The sequence below is a fragment of the Lynx rufus genome, unplaced genomic scaffold (genome assembly GCF_022079265.1).
Source record: "Lynx rufus isolate CCGP_SWC_20201006 ecotype Redwood Valley unplaced genomic scaffold, mLynRuf1.p SCAF_8, whole genome shotgun sequence".
Classification (NCBI taxonomy): domain Eukaryota; kingdom Metazoa; phylum Chordata; class Mammalia; order Carnivora; family Felidae; genus Lynx; species Lynx rufus.
The window spans coordinates 25,702,865-25,724,184 of NW_025814896.1; the positions used below are offsets into that span (position 1 = coordinate 25,702,865).

General features: G+C 50.6%; 1 protein-coding gene across 1 annotated transcript; it reads right to left on the minus strand.

Moving 5' to 3' along the window:
* Nucleotides 1-2,477: 2,477 nt before the first annotated feature.
* Nucleotides 2,478-21,283, minus strand: LOC124503682 (uncharacterized). The gene is made up of 15 exons (XM_047068899.1): nt 21,175-21,283; nt 19,431-19,647; nt 18,223-18,327; nt 16,731-16,862; nt 15,901-15,985; nt 15,740-15,803; nt 15,222-15,307; nt 14,267-14,449; nt 11,394-11,447; nt 10,260-10,412; nt 9,167-9,234; nt 8,886-8,931; nt 6,847-6,910; nt 4,762-4,841; nt 2,478-2,510 (listed from the first exon to the last, which is right to left on the minus strand). The coding sequence occupies exons 1-15, from the start codon at nt 21,281-21,283 to the stop codon at nt 2,478-2,480; spliced, it is 1,479 nt and encodes a 492-aa protein (XP_046924855.1).
* Nucleotides 21,284-21,320: the final 37 nt, after the last annotated feature.

The following is a 21,320-nucleotide window of genomic DNA, read 5'->3' on the forward strand; positions in this document are numbered from 1 at the left end:
GGAGAAGCAAGCTCAACCACTTCAGCCAGCTTGATGCTCCTCCCCCATTCTTTCGGTTACTATCCTAGCTGTCAAAACCCATCCATCCTGTGTTCAGTTCTCTTAGCGCTCTGCTCCTTGGTTTTTGTTTTTTGGTTTTGTTTGTTTGTTTGTTTGTTTTCTGTTCCTTGTTTTTTGATGGCTCATGCACTGGGGACTCCCTCCTGGGTAACTCAGTGCCTTAACTCCACGGAGCATAGTTTCCTTAGAGGTGCCTGCTGTTAGAAGGTAGAACTAGAGGGCCAGAACTTTAGCCCCCAGCCTCATTCTAATCAGAGCACCTCTCTTGTCATCTGTCTTATGTGTCAGCTAAACTTTTATTTGAGGAATAAAATAAGAAACTTATTTTCTTAAAAAAGATCTTCAGGAGTGATGCTACTGGGGAAGACTTTAGTCCACCAGAGCAGGTGAATGAGAGAGGTAGGTTTTTTTTTTTTTTTTAAGTTTATTTATTTATTTTGAGACAGAGAGAGAGAGAGAGAGTGCACTCAGAAGAGGCAGAGAAAGCGGGAGAGAGAGAGAATCTCAAGCAGGCTCCACTGTCAGCCCAGAGCCCCACGGCATGGCACTCAGTCTCACCAACCATGCGATCATGACCTGAGCCAAAATCAAAGTCGGATGCTTAACTGACCTAACCAGCCAGACGCCCCTTGGGGAGAGGTGTTTTGGGCTGTTTGCTCCCCAGCTGAGCTAAGAGGCTTGGGATGGAGGTGTGGGCAAGGAGAGACCATCTGGGGTGGAGGGAGAAGGGTGGTGGTCTTTGGAGCCAGCGCACTGACTTCCAGCACCAGAAATGGTGTGGGCAACCCTGCCTGGGCAAAGGCAGGTAATTGCACCCCCCATCTGGTGCCACTCAATATGATTTTAAGAATCTAATGGGATAATAGTTGTCCGTGCCTGCAAGACTGTAAAATGAGATGCACCTGTTAAAGTCATGGGAGAGGAATGAGGGGCTTCCATGGTAGGACAGGCTCTCTCATGCCTCTCCTGCCTGGATTGCTCCTTCTGCCTAGCTTTCTTCAAGGTCCTGAGGATGTCTCCATTCCATCATTTTGTACCTACTATGTATGTGCCATGCACCAGGCAGTGTGCTCACACACAGGTGGGAAATTCTGGCCTTAGGATTCAACTGTCCTCTGGGAAAGTGTCTCCCAGCCTCCACCTTATCTTAAGTTATCCTATATACACCAAGGGCTGGGAGACTTTGCAAGGCCACAGTGCAGGGCGGTCCTGCCATCTTGCCCAAGGACTTGTCTGAGGGATGTTTTTGGGAGACTTATTTCCTTCAAGGCTGGGCTTGTGGTTCATATTTGTAAAACAGGTGGGGAGTTAGGTAAGGAACTCACAGCAAGGTTTGGTCTGGGCTCCATCCTTCCACCGTAGCACAGGGATCCTGCACCTGACCCACGAGGCCTGCTCAATGGTTTGGGATGTAGGCAGAGAACTGGCCTCCAGGAGGGCCTCCCCACTGGCCATCCAGTTGCCAGAGGCCAGCTGAGGTTACTGGGCTGCTGGTCACTTGTTCCCTCCCAAGACAGAGACCTGCCCGTGATGGGGATTTTATCACAATCCAAAGTTTCTCCTCATCTGCCTTTGTCTGGGGGCAGGCTTAACTCGCCATGGGCTTTGGCAGGTGCCCAGGTGTGAGAAGAGGCCTCTTCCCTCTTTGTGACTCTTGGCAACCATGGAACTATTCACATTTCTGACTGCAAAGCCCTCTGGTACCCAGGCTTTCTCTGCTCACCACCCTGCCCTGCCTGGGCCACATGGGACTGGATGTTGATGGGGAGGGTTCTCCTCACTCTCTCCCTCGATGGCACTGCTCTTGGGCACATGTCAACCACTCTCCTGCCTGTCACACCTTTCAGGGCCAGGGGAGCTCTGTGGTATCATAATCAGCCACCTGGATCTGGCTCTACCCTTAGGGGTCTGGCTTCTTCCCTTAACCCCTTGCCTCCACACTCAGGGCCTCCCAAATATCTCTGGGCTCCTGGAGTCCCGTCTTTCTTAGGGACATCAAAACTTCTGCTTCCTTCCTCTTCTTCCCTCTCGAGCAGGGAACCCTTGTATGTGAAAATTCCCTGTGTTCTTTCTATGTCCCATCGTCTCAGGGTGTGGGCTCTTGAAGCTAAGGCCCTCTCTGTTTTCTGAGGAGCCTCTCTTCCCTGAGATGCTGAATACAGAATTCAGAATCTCTCTCTGAGGGGCCAAGGGAACACAGGAACTATCAGGGAGCAAAACCTTTCCATTAAGCATTTCAGGGGGGGCCTTGCCATCTCCTAGAACCCCGTAGCAAACTCAGAACCAGACTCTTTCTCAAGCAAGAATCATCTTTATTGCAGCTGAGATTTTCCATTGTGACAGCAGCCATTCTTGTACTCTCAAGGGTCCAGAGCACTTGTGGCTGAGGAGAGGGACTGGCCCTCGGTAAGAACCGGCTATTCGTCTGGAACAGTCAGCAGCACATAACCCTGTGGGTAGAAGCAGGGAGGGGTATCCTACCTGTCCTCACTGCCCGGCTCTCCCTGAGGTGGCTCAAGCTATCTTGGGAGGGGTTCTATGTATCCTAAGGACACAACTTTCCCTGTTGGCAAGAAGGCAGAGTCAGGGACAGACTGGACAAGGGGTTAGAGCAGAGGGGACGAACGGTCTTGGGAATGTTTGTGAAGGAAGGAACAGATAGATCACTCTTTGGAGCTCTTCTGAAAACCTATGTATCAAGATGCCTCTAATGTTTCTGATGCATTGGGGTTCATCCTGCTGGGTCGCCCTGAGGTGGGTCTCTCATCCAGCTAGAGCCCTCCACCTGCTCCCACCCACTATGCCCAACCCATGCTGCTGGACTCCATCTGCTCCTGCATCTGTTTTTCCACCAGAAGGGGAGCTCCTGAAGGTTTCCGGGACAGGGTATGACTCATAGCTTTGTCTTGGCATCATCCAGCACATGGCCAGGCACAGAGCAGCCGGTGATATATATTAATGGAGTGAATTAGTGATAGCGAATGAATGAGGGAGCGGTCAGGACAGCTATGTAAGGATGTGCAGATTGTGCACTGTCCCACTCCAGGTGCTGTCGTTCATATAAGCTACTGTATGAGTGGTGCATCTTGGAGTTGTGTAATATGTAACTGGCACAACAGTGCAAGGCAGCCTAGAAGTGAATCGACAAGTTAACCCATGAGCCCACCTGCTGCCCCGACCCCCACCTTGTCTCCATAGGTCTGGTTATGTGAGAGCTGCTGGGCTGTGCTTGCACTTTGCCATTTTTGGCATTCAGAACTATAGAGGGGCCCCTGCTGTCCTGGCCCTCCTTGCCCAGAGTTGTGGCATCATTTCTGGAGCAGCTCCAGCCCCTGGATTACCTGAAGTAGGTCTTCCAGCCTCGACCTAGGGTCATCCTGGGCTCACCCTTCCTACCAGGGCCACCCTGGGTTGGGTGGGGTCTAGGGGAGGGGTCTGAGGATGGAATGGGGGAGTAGCACAGGCCAGGGGCTGGGGTTTTAGGAGACAAACTGCTGCTGTCTCCTCCTACCCTCCTGCACAGTAACATCTGGTTCTTGAAAGCAGATTTCTAGTGTCTCCTGAATGTCAGGACCGGGAATTAGGCGTCCTGGGTCCAGAACTGGGCATAAGTTGAGGGTCCTGAAGCTCAAACTTTATGTCTGGGGTGGTGGGTCACGCTCTGTCAACGGTCAGAGTAGGGCTGGGTGAAATCAGTGATCCTAGTAGTTCTCGTGTTTCTGAAGGGAACCTTGATTTCCAGCGCCTGTCTTTATCTCCATTTGACAGACGGAGACAGCAGGCTGAGAGAGGGGCAGTGGCTTGCCTGACGCCACATGGCCAGCAGGTTCCATGTGGTTCTCTCTCTGCTTTGCCCCTAGAGCCCCTTCCTGCACCGCTATTTAAGAGTGGGAATCATTGTTAAGGTGGGAAACAAAGAAATGAAGGGCATCTCTGAGCTCTACCCCTTCCCACCAACCCCATCTGCCTCTTCTCAGGTTCACCTTCCAGAGGGAAGGGGCGAGTGCCAAGGAGGCAGGGTGACCCCTGGGGCAGACTCAGAGCTGGCAACCCCCCTCGGCAGCACGTCCGTGGTTCCTCTGCTGGTTTTCTCAGCCCTCTGGTCTGTGGCCCCATCATACCTCTCTGGCATTTAGCCAGCCTCGTGCCGGCCCAGGTTCCCACCCTCTGGCAGTTCACAGAGAGCAGGTGCCAGAGGCAACAGCCCTTTTCCGGGGGTTAGGCCACCTGAGCTCTAGGGTGGTAGGTGGTCCTGGCTAAGGGTAAAGGCTTTGAAATCAGATAAACCCTGGTTCGAACCCTGGCTCTCCTGCCCTAGGCAAGTTTCTTTGCCTTTCTGAGCTTTAGTTCCCTCTCTTGTAAAATGGGAGAAATCATAGCATCGACTTCATGGAACTAATTGTGAAGACCACCTATTGAGGCATTGAAGCTCTCAGGGTGCCTAGGGCTTGGCTCCCTGAGGGATTCATGGAACCCCTTGGGGCCTCAGTTCCCTCATCTGTATATGGGGCATCACATCCAGGATGGCTATGAGAGGGTGAGATAAGGGAGGTAGAAGGCTTGCCTCATTGAGTGCCTCCTCTGCCTGAGCCTCAGCTTCTGCCCCTGCAGGATGGGGACAAAGCACCTGTAGGGCTCCAAGACCCTTCTAGCTCTGACCTTCCCCGGCTGTCTCAGGAAGCTCTTTTTCTCAGCATTTACCTTGGAGGGCTCCACTTGGGCCTGGTCGAAGGAGATGCCCTTGACGTTGGGCAGCGGGAGGTCTTGTTCTCTGAGCAGCTCTGTGAGAGGTATGGGTAGGGGAGCTCAGTGCCCTGGCAAGCAGAGGTGTCTGTGGGTGCAGGGCAAGGGCGGGGAGGGCCCGGGCCAGCTGACCCCTGGCTGCTCCACTGTTCAGAACAGGGAAAGGACTTGGCGTATCCCCTTTCTCCTCTCCTTCCTCAGGGGACATCATCCTCTCTCAGGCAACCCCACTCTAGAAAACCGGGTCCCTAAACAGCTTTTCTACCCATTCATTAAAAATCTATCTTGAGAGAATTTCTTCTAGAATATATTCAGGAACTATGAACACATTCTTAGGAAGATAGACTTCTTAGCAGCATTTTAAGGAATGTGCGGTTTGTTGAAGGCATCTTAGGAACGTCTTAGTGAATTTCATTCTTGTTTAATTGAGGAACATTGCTGAAACAATGTTTGTCCTCCTAAAAATGCTAAAATGTTGGCAGAAACAGAAAATGTCTCAGAAAAAGGTTAGAAACAAGTCAGTATAAACTGAAAAATCAACCTTAAAACACTAGGGATTTGGTTGTATGATAAGAAAATATCCATTAAATATATCAAAGAAAATATTCATGAATATACTCATTTATTAAATATATGAAAGGTAGTCCTTAGAGTAAGTTTTTGGTAAGTTGGTAAATGGTAAAGTTGGAGAATTTTGCAAATTGAGTTTCAAAGAACTAACCATTTGGCCTGTTGAGTTTCTGAGTTTCTGACTTGAGAGCCTGGCGTGGGCCCCTCCTTCCCCCTCCTTTGCACTGACCAGCCCTTATCTCATCTCAGCCCCCCATCATCACTCTGGGGCCCTTGCTGGCCCAATGTGTATTCCAGCCCAGTTAGGTGGGGAGTAGGATGGAGGAAGAGGGACAGGTGCCTCTGGTGTCCTTTCTGTTCCCTGATCTGCAGATGCCTTCTCATCAGTCTCCCAGCTCCCAGCCTCTGGACGCCTCCTCGTTTCAATCCTGTCTGTGTTGGGACCAGATGATCCTGACTGCGGCACAGGCTTTTGTGAATCTTTCCTCTGCCAATTCTCTTATCCTCAGGCTGCTTCTTGCAGCCAGTTTTCCTGTATTTCCTGAGTGGGTTTGGCCCTGCTCCTTTTTGCCTTGTGGGGGAGGTTTGGACAGGACCCCAGTGTGAATGGCACCCTGGCATTGTGCAACACACAAGGCCTGGATGTTCAGACTCTGCAGGACTATATAGGCTTCTTGAACCAGACTTAGCTCCTGGGTCATCTTGATGCTCGCCATAGGTCTCTTTGGTCCAGGACGAAGATACACTTCTTGAATAAACTGCCGGTGGTAGGCACTGGCTAGGTGAGGTTGCATCCTTGCCCACCTGGACCCTTTTTCTGCCTGCCTTGCTGGGCCTTTCATCACCGCTGTTCCTCACCTCTAATAGGTCTCCCTTCTTGAGCACAGATTTACTCACTTTATGCCCAGAACTTTCCCTGGCTATCACAGGTCACAGAATGATGCGAAACCCTTCAGCCCAGCCAGCATTTGAGCTCCTCTAGCCTCGCCCTCTAGCCTCACTCTGGAGTCCTGACATAACTCCTCAAGTTGGAGCATAGAGAGAAGCCCCTGGAAAGGAGATGAAATGCCAGAGTTCTGGGCTCAGCTCTGCCAGAGACTTGCTGTGTGACCTTGGGAAAGTCATTTTACTCTACTGAACCCAAATGCAAAAAAGGAGGCTGAGCCGGGTGATTTCTCAGAAGTGCGTAAGGTCCGAACTGGTTACCTTGCATGTACTAGCAGGGTCCATGTAGGGTACACTAGCTGGCAGAGAATGGGGGGGAGCACACCCGGGCCCTTTCCAGCACCCCCACTGGCCACACTCCAAATTTCAGTCTCTACCCTGCCTCCATCTGCCTTGCCTAAGCACAGTTCTTAGCCAACCCCAGGGGACAAGGCAGAAGCCAGCTGTCTGCGCAGAGTTCTAGACACAGGTGATGCAGCTCCAGGCCGCATGGTGTATGGGCATGAGAAGAAACCCAGTGGGGCTCACCGTTGTGATGGGGCAAAAATACCCTGTTCAGAAGCTCTAAGAGAAAGGCCTCCATACGTTTTTCCTACAACAGATGAAAAAGAAACAGGAAGGTCACTTCGGCTGGGCTGGCAGATTCTGACCATGGGAATGGGGCACCTCCAGTGTACAGGTGCCCACAAGAGATCAGGAATAGTCCAGGGGACTCCATTTTTAAAGGGCACTGGGGCCAGATGACTAGATAGTGAAGGGCCTAGGGAAAGTTGAGGGGCCTGAAAAAGAGTTACCCTCACCCTAGGTCACTGGGACTGTCTTCATATCTCTGCAGGGTAGCCCAGGGGAAGAGGAAATAGGTTGAGCCAGAGGAAACCCATGGCCAGAGCTTCACAGGTACCAACTTTGGGTCCGTCCAAAGAGGAGCTCTCCAATGCTGAGACCTGTCTGGTGATGGGGCAGGAATTGTCTCACTGAGATAGCAAACCTCCTGTTACTAGGGATGCTCATGCAGTTCAAGAGGTTGATCAGAGCTGCTCCAACCCATTTGGAGAGATTGGAAAAGGACTCCCTTTCTTTAAGACTCTTTCCCCATGTATTGGGACACTGTTATAAACATATTCATAATTATCTATGATGTGGGTGGCTTGTACACTGCACAACCTGTGCAACCATACACAGCAGCCCTGGTCTGGATAACTGCCCTCTGATGATGTCACAGAAGGGATCCCTGACCTGGGAAGATGATCTTCAGGACCTTTCAAGGCTGGGATTCTATGCAAGTAAGGCCAGAGCAAGGCCTAATATAGCAGGGCTAATCATTCTGAAGTGTTTCCCGATACATGTTCAGCCCTTTCATTTTGTTGTTTTTCCATCTTGCAGCCTTCCCCCATTAAGGGCTGGCCCATGAGGTTCACAGTCTTGTGGAAGCGAAGGATGGTGGAACCAGTGCCCCAAGGCTAGGGAGGGCCCAGACACGTCACACTATAGCAGAAACCCCTCACTGCTACATGGGGACCCAGGTGGCACAGGTGGCTCAGGACGCTATGCTGGGAATCCCAGGGGAGTAGAAACCCAGAGAGGAGACACACAGCCATGTTGGGGGTGCAAATGGAATATTCTCCCAAAGGAGGCTGTTTTCAACCTATAGAGGAAGAGGTGCCCTTAAAAATCCGGGCATCATCCTGGATACCTCTCTCAGTCCTTTCCCACATCTCCAGCAGGAAGTCCTATCGGGAATATGTCCTGCACCCGGCCACTCCCCTGGCTGCCACCTGCCTCATCAAGCCTCTGCATTGTTCTACCAGCCTGCTCAATGGCCTACCTGCCTCCACTCCAGGCCCCTCCAGACTGCTCCTTCTGTGTTCCATCAGCTTTTATCTCACTCTGGAAGAGCCAGCTTCCCACTAGTAGGCTCTACTCACTCTACAACCTCCCCTCAATCCCTCTGATCCAGCTACCCTGGCCCCCTCGTTGTTCCCTGAACCATGGGCACACCCCTCTCTGCCTTGGGGCCTTGGGGCCCCTCTTTCCCATGTCCCCACAGCGCTCTCCCTCACCTCCTCCAGTCTTTTCTCAAACACTTGCCTTCTCAGTGAGGCCTTCCCCAACCTTCCTTTTTAGTTTTACCTTCACCTGCACTCCTGATGCACATCCCCTCTTCCTACTTTTTCTTTTCCACAGTATGATCACTTGCGTACATACTCTACAGTTTTACTGTGCTCATTGCTTCTTATCTGACCTCACCCTGCTAGAATGTACGTTCCATGAGGGCAGGGTCCTTTGCTTTGTTCACTGACATATCCCAAGTACCTAAGTCAAGTCTGGGCACATCATAGGTGCTCAGTAGGTGTTTGTTAAGTGTTTGAAAGAATGAAGTAGACAAGTTTAAGTTCTGGGGGCTCCCCTGACCCCAGGGGGTGTGGGGACTCCAGGGCAAGATGAGATCAGTGATAGAAAGTGAGTGAGGCTTTCAACTTCCTACATCAGTGACTCAGGGCCTTTTTCTGGGCCTGCTGATGGGTCCTTCAGGACCATGGAGAGGCCAAAGTTTAAGAGAGACTCACCTGCTTTGCAAGGCCGGCGGGATAAGGGCCCAGGGTGACTGTGGTGCTACCAGAGAAAAGAGATCACCCTTTCAGATCACAGCAGCTGCTTGGGGGTGCAGTGGTCAGTGAGCTCCAGTTACAGCACCCCCTCCCTCCTTTCCTCCCTCCCTCTTATCCACTACTCCGTGTGCTGACAGCAGGCATGGAAACACACCCCTTGACCACCCCCCCCACCCCCGCCTACTTCTCTGTCAGTCATTCTTATTTCTTCTGAACATGCAAAACCAAAAAAACATTACCTGCTTGGAGTGAACTGGAGTTTTAATTCCTGATTTCTCGAGGAAAACACAGCCTTTGAAAGGAGATTCTATGGGAGTTGAAATTAGGTCAGAAGAGGAGAGGAGATTATGTTCCAGCCAGAGGGATACCCTTCACCCCTACTCCCGTGAATGCTTTTCCAGGGCTGGCCCCTCTCACCGGTCCTTTCCCTGCTGCCCCAGATGCTGGTCATGTGTGTTCAGACCATGTGTGTGGGTGGTGCTGTGGGAGAGGGCACTCATGGTGTCAGGTCTTCCTGGAGGCCAGGGGAGGCTGGGGCTGGGCACAATGCAGGGAGGCTCAGCCCAGGGAAGGGAAAGCCTTTTGCAATGAGTCATTTGGCCATTGAATCACTGTTGCTGGAAGCCAGAGGACTCCTTGGTTTTGAGGGGGTTGTCTATTGGCCTTCGTAAGTCACACAGTCACCTTATAGACCGGAAATAGTTCTTCTCACTACCACTCAGAGATGACAAATTTCTTGACCACAGAGTCATGCCAACTAAGATTCTAGGGTCCTGTGTGCGTACTGGATGCTGCTGGGCTTGCCTATTGGGGGGGGTCCCCCACCCCCCATACATCTGAGGTACCTTCCCAATTTTAAGGTCTGTGGAATGGGAAATAGGAATCCCAAGGGGGCTCAGAAGAGAGAAGTTGAAACTTTGGGGGAAGCTGTGTTTCCCCAGAAATAGAGTAGACAACACAGATATGTTTAGCCTCTTATGAACTGTTTTTCTGATCTTTCTCCTGGTTTTGCAGACAAGGGCTTTCGAGGCAGCCACGTCCAGGGAAGGCAGAAGATTTAACAACTACCTACAAGGCACTGAGCAGAAGGTATTGGAGGCAAAACCCTTTAGTTGTTGAGGAGGTCTTTGGGGAGTACTGGAAGCCACACAGGGGAGCAAGTGTTAATTGTAATGTTTTGACAACAGGTGCACCTATTTGGGTGTGGACCGATCGAATATTAGCAGGCGACACAATGGTGAGTTTTGCAGCTGCCTCAGTCACCCGGTCCCGGAGGGGCCCCCAAGTGGACCCAGGCCCCCTGAGGAACAAATAATTTCAAGGCTTACTCACCCAGGAAAGTGAGACAGAGGAGGTGTTGCTGGTCCCCAGCAGGACCAGCGAGCCCGGCTGGGTGACGGTGGCTGTGTGGCCGTCAATGTGGACGGTGGGAGGGTCGGGGGTACTGATGGTCAGTCTCACACTTCCTCTGGACTGCTTGGAAGTCTGAATGAGGTTAAAGCAGAAAAGGTGCAGGTAGGTACAGAGAATGGAGTTCCTTAGTTCCCGGCTTGGAAGAATGGGAACAAGATCGTCTTAGGAGCCAGGGTGTCTGAAGTTTCATTCTAGCTCTGCAGCAACTTGCTGCATGACCTTGACCTTGGGAAGTTTACTTAACCTCCTTGAGCTCCTTTAAGGTGAGATTACATCCTCTGCTTCCTGGGCGTGCATGGCAGGTAAGAACATAAATGTTGGAGCAAGAATCCCAGCTCCACCGCTTGTAAGCTGTGTGGCCTGAGACAAGTCTCTTAATCTCTCTGTTTTCCTAGTTGGTAAATGAGAATAATCGTTCCTACTCTACAAGGTTGTTGTGGGGATTAGATGAATTCATTCATGTGGAGTACTTAGAATAGAGCCCAGCACCTAGTAATGCTGTTGTTTTCTATTACTGTTTGTTCATCCGATGCCATGTTCTAAGAGCCTTTGGAGAAAGGACACTGAGCATGGATTTTGGAGTCCAGGACTGGCTTCAAATCCTGTTTCTGCCACTGACTGAGTGATATGAGCTTGAGCAACTGGATTCACCTTTCTGTGCCTCAGTTTGCTCACATAGGAAAATGGGCTGAAGTGCGGGGTATCTGAGGATTATGTTGACGCAGGTGGAGGAGCCTGGCACATAGTCACTGCTCGCTGTTATCTCCGTGTGCACATCTGGCTGCCTTAGCAGGGGCAGGGGCCCGTTCAGTAGTGAGTCATAACGCCAGCCTCCTGGCCATGGGCACCTGGGCAGGGCGATGAGCTAAGTGCCTTACTTGAACCAACCCCCCCTCACAGCACCAGTGGAATAGGTGCAGTGGTTTTTGGAGTCCACAGTAGGAAACTCTGGCCAGATGGAACATGCTTACGTGGCCCAATCCTGCCCCCATCCCAGACTCTTTCCTGAGATCCTGGCCCTGGTGCGGGAGGGGAAGCTGGTGACACACCCACCTTGGGCTCCCGCTCCAGCTCTCTCAGTGACAACAGTGCAATGAGGTCAGCAGCCTGGAAAAAGGGCAAACCGCGTGTTGGCCTTTAGAATCCCGTAGCTCTGTTCTGAGCAGTTTCAGGGGTGTCATTGGGGTTCAGTGAGGTGTAATTGCTTCCAGCTGAATGCACTACCTGCACGTAGTTGACGTCGACATCGGAGGAGACTTCCACCTGGTTTCTCACCATGATTTATCTGGAAAGGTTAACTTTATTGTTTCAGTGATTTTCCCTTTCCATGTTTTACTGTGAAAATTTCCGCACATGCAGCAGAGTTGAAAGAATTTCAACATTTGTATACTTATCACCTAGATTCTTCAGTTAACATTTTCCTATACTTGCTTCATTATATTTCTATCCATCTAGCCATACTCCATTGGTTCCTGAAAATCATAAATCATGATGGAAAGCAGTACAAAAACGTATAAAGGGGACAAGTCTACACCAACACCTCTTCCCCTTTTCCTCCAAATCCTATTTTCAGGGGTAACTACTGTTGGCATTTGGGAGTACATCCTGTTTTCTACACACATGGAAACATGCATAGTAGAGAATATTCTCACCATGCAGTCCTGCACCTTATTTTTTTTTCTCTCAGTATCAGTACATATAGAACCAACCCCATTCTTTTTTTCCCCCTGAATTCTTTACTTGTATTTTTATTTTTATTTTTTAATTTACATCTAAGTTAGTTAGCATATAGGGCAATAATGATTTCAGGAATAGAATAGTGATTCATCCCCTACGTATAACACCCAAGGCTCATCCCAACAAGTGTGTTCCTTAATGCCCCTTGCCCATTTAGCCCATCCCGCCCCACAACCTCCAGCAACCCTCAGTTTGTTCTCTATATTTAAGAGTCTCTTATGTTTTGTCTCCCCTCCTGTTTTTATATTATTTTTGCTTCCTTTCCCTTGTGTTCATCTGTTTTGTATCTTAAATTCCACATATGAGTGAAGTCATAGGATGTTTGTCTTTTTCTGACTAATTTCGCTTAGCATAATACCTCCGGTTCTATCCACGTAGTTGCAAATGGAAAGATTTCATCCTTTTTGATTACTGAGTAATACTCCATTGTATATATATATATATATATATATATATATATATATATATATATATATATACCACATCTCCTTTAACCATTCATCTGTCGATGGACACTTGGGCCCTTTCCATACTTTGGCTATTGTCAACAGCACTGCTATAAACATTGGGGTGCATGTGCCCCTTCGAAGCGGCACACTGTATTCTTTGGATAAATACCTAGTAGTGCAATTGCTGGGTCATAGGGTAGTTCTATTTTTAATTTTTTGAGGAACCTCCATACTGTTTTCCAGAGTGGCTGCCCCAGTTTGCATTCCACCAACGCCATTCTTTTTGACAGCTGCATAGTATTCCACCCTGTATGACCATAACCAGACTCCTTTTTACCAATTTGTCATTGATGAACACCTAGGTTAACTTTATTTTTTGCCCTATCCCAAGTGAAGCTACAAAGGGCACCCTTGCATATGTACCCTTGCCCACTGGGGTAAGAATTCCTGCGGGCATGGAATTATAATGCTCATCTACAATTGTCTCAGTGCTCACTTACAACTGTCTCCCCAGCGTGGGGACACCTGGCTCTACTCCTGATCCCACTGCTGGGTCATCTTGGGCAAGTCTCTTTCCCTATCTGGGCTCTGGTTTCCTCATATAAAAAAATGGAGCAGTAGCATGAGATCTCTTCTAGACACAGATCTTAGGGTTTTGTGTTTCAGTGTTTATGGAGCACCCACTGCATGCTGTAGATATGTTCACCATCTGTAGTCCATGTCCTCGAATGGGGGAGGCAGTGCACACACAAAGTTAAATAAATAAACATGTGTGTGTATTTGTCAACATATGACTTTGCATATGTAACTTTACTCATACACATGCCCAGTGTGATCAGCGTTTTGAAGGGAAAAGCACAGAAAGAGAGGGGAAGTGGGGCGAGGAGGGGGAAGGCCTATTCTGCATATTTAGATGTGGTGGTCAAGGAGGGGCTCTCTGAGGAGATGACATTTGCACTGAGGCCAACAGTGGAAGGAAGAATGTTCCAGGCAGCGAGCCCAGCAGGTGCAAAGGCCCTGAGGTGGGCACCAGCTCAGCCAGTGTGGTTGGAGTGGAGTAGGTAAGGGGACAGAGCTGGAGAAATGGGCAGGGGGTTGCAGAGAAGCGACTGGATGTTATTCAGAGTGTGCTGAGTTGCTGCTCGGGGCTTTTAAGCAGTGATGTATCTGGATTTCCCTCTCATTGGTCTCCTCATTGACCCTGGCCATTTGCTCTTATTGCAGATCTCTATGTGTATGCCTCCTTGTCACCATTCGGGCCACCTCCTCATAGATGTCTTTACTGACTAGAGTGTCCAGGGTAGCCCTGTCATTTCCACTAGTCACTTGCTGACCCAGTGCTCTTATTATAAACAAGGTAAATTATTTTATTTATCTGACTGTTTTCTTGTTCAGTTTCTATTCTCCCACTTGACTTTGAGCTTTATAAGGCCAGGGACGCTGGGTGCACAGGGCCTAGCACATAGTAGGCCTTCAAGAGCGATTTGTGGCATGAGTGAATGGATAAGTGTTATGAAGAGAGGAGCAGTAAAGGGACCTGGGTGTTCAAGGAAGTCTTCCTAGAGGAGGGGATTTCCATGCTGGGTTCTGAGGGCTGAAGAGGAGTTCTCCAGGGAGGTCCAGAGAGAGGAAGTGACTTACCTAGTTCCCCAGAAAGGCACTTCTGCCAGCTGGATCTTGGTTTCTTCATGTGAAAAGCAAAGCAATAAAGTTATATACTCCCCTTTCTTGAGCACTCACTTTGGAGTCCTGGGGGTCCACGTGGATTTCCTTGCTGGTGTAGAGGCAGGACAGGATGTCATTGTAGACTTCTAGCCCAAAAGCGAGGTCTGCCATGCTGCCTTGGGCTAATTTTGGAAGGGGTTGGGGGGTCAGGTGGTCAGGCTTTCGGGGTCTCTGGCCTGGGCTGCAGGGCGTCACAAGCTTCAGAAAAAGGAAGGAGGAAGGAGAAATTCAGTGTGAACAGCTTCTCTGACCAACAACCGATTATAGCTGTAACCGATACCACGGGCTCACTATGTGCTAGGCAGTGCTGAACACTTATGTGCACAATCTCATTTCGACCTTACAGCGGTGCCGTGAGATGGGAACTATTACTGTCCCCATTAGACAGGTGGGGAAACTGAAGCCCAGAGGGGTGAAATGACTTACTCAATGTCCTACAGACAGTAGGTAGAGCTACATTTTGAACACACGAGCTCCTATTTTTCGCTTCTCCCTCTTCCGACCCCATTCCCTTCTCTGTGCCTTTGTTAACAGCACCTCCTTCCTATCCACTCAAATCCTTCCTGTCCACCTGACCTACCTCTGACAGGCCCTTCTCTGGGCCTCAGTTTCCCCCTCTGAGGGATCTCTTCCAGCTGGGTGTTGCATATAATTCTGTACCCACGAACTGCCCCACTTACCCTTTTGTTGGAGTCTCATCCCCGCTCACAGCACCTGTAGCCTCATGGCCTCTCTTGCTTTCCAGGGTTCAAGTGGGCCTCAGCACAAGCTCCCGAGGGCAGGGGTCCACCAGCTCTCCCCTTCTTTCTCCCTCCTTCCCTCTCCTTCTCCTCTTTTGCCTACCACCCTTACCTGTGGCCTCTGTATGCCTCCCATCCAGAGAAGGCCATCTCACTTTCCTCTTTGCCCATCCTCCCCTAGGCCAGTGGGTGTCCCGGGAGGGTCTGCCCTAGCCAGGGTGCTGGCTCGCCTGGACTTTCATCAGGATGGCCTCCTCCGTGAACTCCGTGGTGGTGACATAGTACTGGAAGTCTTCTGGGCTTGAGATGGTCGGGGCTGCAATGGGAAAATGAAACTAGGACCCCGCTTGCCCTGCGGGAGGGTGAAACGGTGTGGAGAGGCAGTGAAGCAGGCAGAAATTGAACTTCTCTGCTCAGCTTTAAGTTCTTGTGGGCTAGGCCTGTGCCTCTTGTAACAATGAGCATTTATTAAGCGGTAACTTTGTGCCGGGTTATATGTTTTATTGCAGCAGTCCACTCTGTGGGTCTAGGATTAGTCCCACTTTACAGGTTGGGAAACTGAGGCTCCGGGGGAAAATGACTTGCCCAGGTCATGAGGCACAGTGCCCTTTTTCTCCCCCACTGAAAAGTAGGCTCCCTGCAGCTAGGCTTTGTTTGGTTTCCTGTCCTGTTCTCAGAGCCCAGAACGGTTCCTGGCACACAGTTAGGGGGATGGAAGTTAAGCCGCTTTCTCGGCCACTCTACGTACACAGAGTGAGATGTAGCAGGTCTTCCAGCAGTGAGTTGAGCAGGGTCGTGGCCAGGGGGCACACCTGCAGGGAAGGCACGATGGGGTCCTTGTCAAGTTGAGAGGCTCTCTCTTGGGGTCACACCCCTCTCCCAGGAGGCAGACGAGGGCGAACAACTTACTATCTTCTGTAGGAGGAAGGGCAGTGCCTTATCTAGGGTACTCGTCACCAACTCCAGAGCTCCGTTCGCCAGGAGGGGGTCCATTCTAGTGGTGGGGGAGAGCAGGTGGGATCTGAGGCACCATGGAAGGGGAGACTGAGGCCAGAGGCGGGAATCCAGGGCAGGGCCAATGGGCTTGTGTAACATGAAGTGTAACATAGAGTGGCTGCCTCCTTCCCCACTTGCTGTCTCTCTTCTCCTTCCCCAACCCCACCCTTTCTTTTTCTGTTTTATCCCTCTCTTGCCTTCTTGCTTTCTCTCTCCATGACTTCCTCGTCTTTACTTTTTCCTTATTGTCCCTCTCTGCCTCTGTCTCTTCATTTCCTCTCTGATAAAGGTCTCTGGGATTTTTGAGGAGGGAGAGTCATGGAAAACTTCCTGGAGGAGGTGGTTTTGTGCTAAGGTTACCTCAGCACATAGATCAGCTCATGTTTTCCTCACCCCCACCCCCTGCTGGCTGGATTCTGTGGACAATTTCATTTTACTGGTGAGGAAACAGGCTCTAAAAGTCATATAGCTTGTTCAGGGTCCCCGAGTTAGGAAGCAGCCAAGCTGAGGTTTGACCTGGTTGGATGCCCGCTCTCAGCCATGACATTCAGTGTGGAGAGAGGAAATGCTGATGGATGGTGTGTGCAGCTCGGAGCCTTGCAGATGACCCTGTTCCTGTGCCCTTGGTCACCCAGAGAACTAGGCTGGGGAAAAGCAGCCCCCACAGGGAGTCTGCATGAAGGGCGGGAAGTCCAGGCACTCCCTCCTGGCCAGTGGTAGTGCAGGTGTGGGCAGGTACTCACTGCTCCAGAACCTTGATGCTGAGGTATCCTGGTGGGGTGTGGCACTCCTCGAAGGCCACCTTGGTCTCGTTCCCCATCTGTTCCAGCCGTATCCCAATGCGGATGTTCTTGATGACTTTGAGCCGCAGTATCCTGTAGGGGCAGCAGGTCTAGGCAGGTGCCAAGCCACCACCTGACATGGAGGCCAGAAGTCACAGGCTGGTGGCCTGCTGCTGCCTGCGGGGCTCAAATGAAAAACTAGGAGACGTCATTAAACATATGGATCTCTCACTTCGGAAAACCTGAAAGATTTGAAAACACCAGCCAGCAGGACAATCACCTGGGGCTGAAGGTGACCTTGACATGGGGCACAGGTGCTCCAAGTGCTACAGTCCCCACGAGGCCAAGAGTTAGGTTGTGTTTTCACTGCACATCACTATAAGGGCGATGATACGTTTATTGTATAGGAGAGAATTATTTCTCTGTGCCCACTTCTCTACCAAAGAAACATTCCTCTGTGCTCACTTCTCCACCAAAGAAATATTCCTCTGTGCTCACTTCTCTATTAAAAAGGGAAGGTAGACCAAGAAGGCCATATTTTAAAGAAAGCCAACAGTGGACATATTCCTAAGGGGCTTTTAAGAATATTCGTTTTGGGGATCCTGGGTGGCTGAGTCAGCTGAGCATCTGATTCTAGATTTTGGCTCAGGTCATGATCCCAGGGTTGTGGGATCGAGCCCCATGTCTGGCTCTGCCCTGACAGTGTGGAGACTGCTTGGGATTCTCTCTCTCTCTCTCTCTCTCTCTCTCTCTCTCTTTTTCTCTCTCTCTTACTCTGCCCCTCTCCCTCTCTCCTGTGCTCTCTCTCTCTCTGGAAAAAAAAAAAGGAATATTTGTCTCACGTGCAGATACCACCCGTAGCACTCCCTCTGTTGCCCATGGTTTGCAACCCCAGGTCGGCATGATCACCCACACCTTAGTGAGATATCCAAGCTCTCAGGTCGGCAGTGAACTCTCACAACAGCCAAGGGTAGGAGCATACTTGATCATACCCGTATTGTAGATGAGGAAACTGAGGCCCAGGGAACAGATGCCCTTGCTCAAGTTGCTTAGATGGTGAGTAGGAGTGGAGTGCAGTTATGCCATACTCTGGAGGTGAGGGTGGCAGGGCTTGAATCAGACCGTCCTCAGATCATGCTGTCAATGCATCTGCATTTTACTCAGATGGGACACATATTCCCTGACTTGGCAGTCCAAGGGTTTTATTTTGGTCTCTGCTTCTGACTCACTGTGTTATCCTGGGTCGGTCCCTCTGCCACTCTGTGCCTCAGTTTCCCCATCAGTGAAAATGGCTTTGAAACAAGCCCGAGTGGAAAGGATTATTATGAGGCTTATGGCGGCAGAGGCAGGAGGCCTTTGCTAGCCCTGCATGGCTGCCTCTTGAGTCATAGCAATGAGGGGTTGGCCTGCCTGGCACTGAGGGGGGTGGGGAGGAAGTGCCCGGTGTACTTACTGCTGGAGCGAGAGGTACAGTTTGGTTCGCAACGTGACCTGCAGCAGGCTGTCGCTCAGGATTTGCAGGGTGATCTCTGGTCCTACGGCATCTTCTATGACCAACCTGTGAGAGGTTTGGGGGGTGTTGGTATGGTCTGCTAAGGCCGCCGTGGTTCTGTAGAGTGTGTGTATCTGGGTTGGCTGGAATAGGGATGGACCCCAGGAGGAGCAGGAGCAGGTTTGGGACACCCTCGTCCCTGATCCCAGTCCAGCTGGAGAACAATGGGACTGTAGTTCCAGCCTCCACGTCTTGAAGACCTGGTTGAGTCTCTTCCCTTCTGTGGGCCTCAGTATCACCCTCTACAAAATGGGGAGAATGCAGTGGAGGGGCTGTCTATGTGCAGTGAGGCTGCCTGAGTTCAAGTATAAGCATTCTGCAAAAGGGAAGCAAGCAGGCAAGACTCAGAAAGCAAGATGGCAGGTGATCTCGCCACCATCCACTGAGGGACCATCTGCCCTGCTGAGCATTCAGGAGGGAGGACATGAGCCTTCTTCTCCCCTCAGTGACATCAGGTCCCAGCATCTCCCTGAGCTGAGAAGGGCCCAGAGTACTTTTTAAACATCAGATACAAGTTAGTGACTCATCTGGTGCCCACTGGAATTGTCCGCAAACCACCCAGACTGGGAGAGAGGCGTGGAAAAGAGATCCTCACGGCCCTTAGAAGGAAGCAGCTGTGTCCACACCTTCAGTTTGGACTTCCAGCCTCCAGGACTGTGACACAACAAATTCCTGTTGTTTAAGCCACAGCTTGTGGTCCTTTGTTACAGCAGTCCTAACAAACCATACAATGAGAAAACCTTGATTTTGATTAAAACTCTCTTGATTTTTAAATATTGGCAATTCATTGCAACATTTTTAACTTTTTAAAGTTAAGATATTTAAAAAAAAACACCATGCAAATTTGCAGTACCCAGGTGTAGGCTGAATGTGGGGGTCTGGAGGGCTGCTAGGTGGAGATCCTTGATTTAGACCCTGCTTTGGACGATTCTAGGTAGCTTGGAGAGATTTAGAACAATAAAGGTGCACTTGCTGTGCATTTTCCAGGCTATAGGGAGCCTCCGGGCCTCCCACCTGCCCAGTCCTCTTCTTGATACAGGAGAACATTATGGCTCAGGGGCGGAGGCTGAAGGGGGAAGAAAGGCCAGAGGCAGCTTCTGCGGACTCACCCGCCCACCTGGAGCAGCTTCTCCAGCAGTGGGAGGCGCTTCCCCGAGAGCAGGTCCCCGACCAGTGACAGATCAAGCCCACTGCTCTTCTTGGAGAGGCCTTCTCTTACAAAGGGCAGGTGGTCCAGGATGGTGACCCCTTCACCTGCAGCCCCCGTCACAGGAATCCCGGCCACGCGGTCCAAGATGTGGTGCTCCGAGAACAGGTCTGAAATGTCTGAGGAGACAAGCCCCTTCTCAAGGTGGGGCTCACCCTTCATTCAGTCATTCAGCAAATGCCCACCAGCATCTGCTCAGAGCCAGTGATTCAATGGTCATTTAGCTCTTCCCCGCTCGCACTCTGTCAGTCTGTCTCTCTCAAAATAAATAAGCATTAAAAAAATTTATAAAAAAGGGGCGCCTGGGTGGCTCAGTCTGTTGAGCGTCCGACTCCGGCTCAGGTCATGATCTCACAGTGGGTGAGTTCGAGCCCCACATCCGGCTCTGTGCTGACGGCTCAGAGCCTGGAGGCTGCTTTGGATTCTGCGGCTCCCTCTCGCTGGCCCTTCCCCACTCGCACTCTGTTGGTCTGTCTCTCTCTCTCAAAATAAATAAGCGTTAAAAAAAAATTGAGATGGTCATTTAGCAGCAAGTGCTTACTTTTTTTTTTTTTTAGAATTTTTTATTTTTAAGTAACCACTACACCCAGAGTGGGGCTTGATCTCACAACTCTGAGATCAAGAGTCGCACACTCCACCAACTGAGCCAGCCAGGTGCCCCTAGCAGCAAGTACTTATTAAGTGTGCACTCTCTCTGGGTTCAGGGAACAGGAGCAGTGTGCATTCTAGTATACATTCTAGTGGGAGAGATAGACAACAGCCAAATACTCAGATAAGCAAACAAGGCAATTTTTGAAAGTTAGTGCTACAAAGAAAAAAAAAAAAACAACGGAGTAGAGTTGGAGCATGACTGGGGTGAATGAAGGTCTATTTTAGACAGAGTGGTCAAGGAAAGCCTCCTTGAGGAGGAGGCATTTGAGCTGAGACCTGAACGAAGTGAAGGAATCCATTATTGCAAGGTCTAGGAGGAGAGCAATGTAGGCTGAGGGAACAGCTTGTACAAAGGCCCTGAGGTGGTAAGGAGTCTAGTGAATTTATGAAACCAAAAGATGGGTGAGGATAGACGGCGGTAAGTAGGGGAGGAGGTGGATGGGCAGTAAGGAGCTCATGGTCAAGAGGGAGAGAGACAAACAGACACGTAGACAGGATAAGTGTCATACATCAGGAAAATGCCATAGATGAGGTTTCACCAAAGGGTTGTGGGAGCCCAGAGGAAAGAGACTCCTTCTGCCTGGGGAAACTGGGGGTGTGGGGGCGGGATTCCCATCAGAGGGACTGTTAGAGCTTTTGCCTTACAGGATGAGTCAGAATTCAGCATGTTGGGAAGGAGGGAAAGAGAATTGTAGGTAGAAGAAATAGCCCAGGAAGGGAAGGAGGCTGTGAAGTCTATGGGGGTGGTCAGGACAGGTGGCAGTGGAAGAGGCTGGGGATGCAGAGTCTTGAATGCCAAGATGAGGAGCTTGGAGCTTCTCCTGAGGCATGAGAGAGCCACAGCAAGTGTTAGAGCAGGGGAAGGATGAGGTCAGGTCTGGGTGAAGGAAGGCAAATTCTGCTGCTGGCCATGGGGAGGCTAGATGGTGGTACCGCCTCCCACCCCCGCCCTTCCCTGAGCTCTTGCCTCCCAAAGCCCACCCCTTAAATTTTACCTGTTTTCAGCTGATCTTTGCTGATTCGCAGGAGGATCTGATGCCGGGCCTCCCCTTGAGCCTGGGACAGCAGCCCCCAGCATAGCAGTGACCCCCAGAACAGCAGCATCCTCCCAGTCAGGAGCTGTGAACATAGAACTGGAAAC

Bases quoted from the DNA above. Each gene is read 5' to 3' on its own strand.
- LOC124503682 (XM_047068899.1), bottom strand. From the start codon at position 21,283: ATGCTGCTGTTCTGGGGGTCACTGCTATGCTGGGGGCTGCTGTCCCAG. The intron at 15,308-15,739 runs GTACGTAGAGTG...TTCCCATTGCAG, and splicing joins CCTGCTACATCTCACTCTGT to CCCCGACCATCTCAAGCCCA. The intron at 9,235-10,259 runs GTGAGTAAGCCT...CAACTCCCATAG, and splicing joins CCTCTGTCTCACTTTCCTGG to AATCTCCTTTCAAAGGCTGT.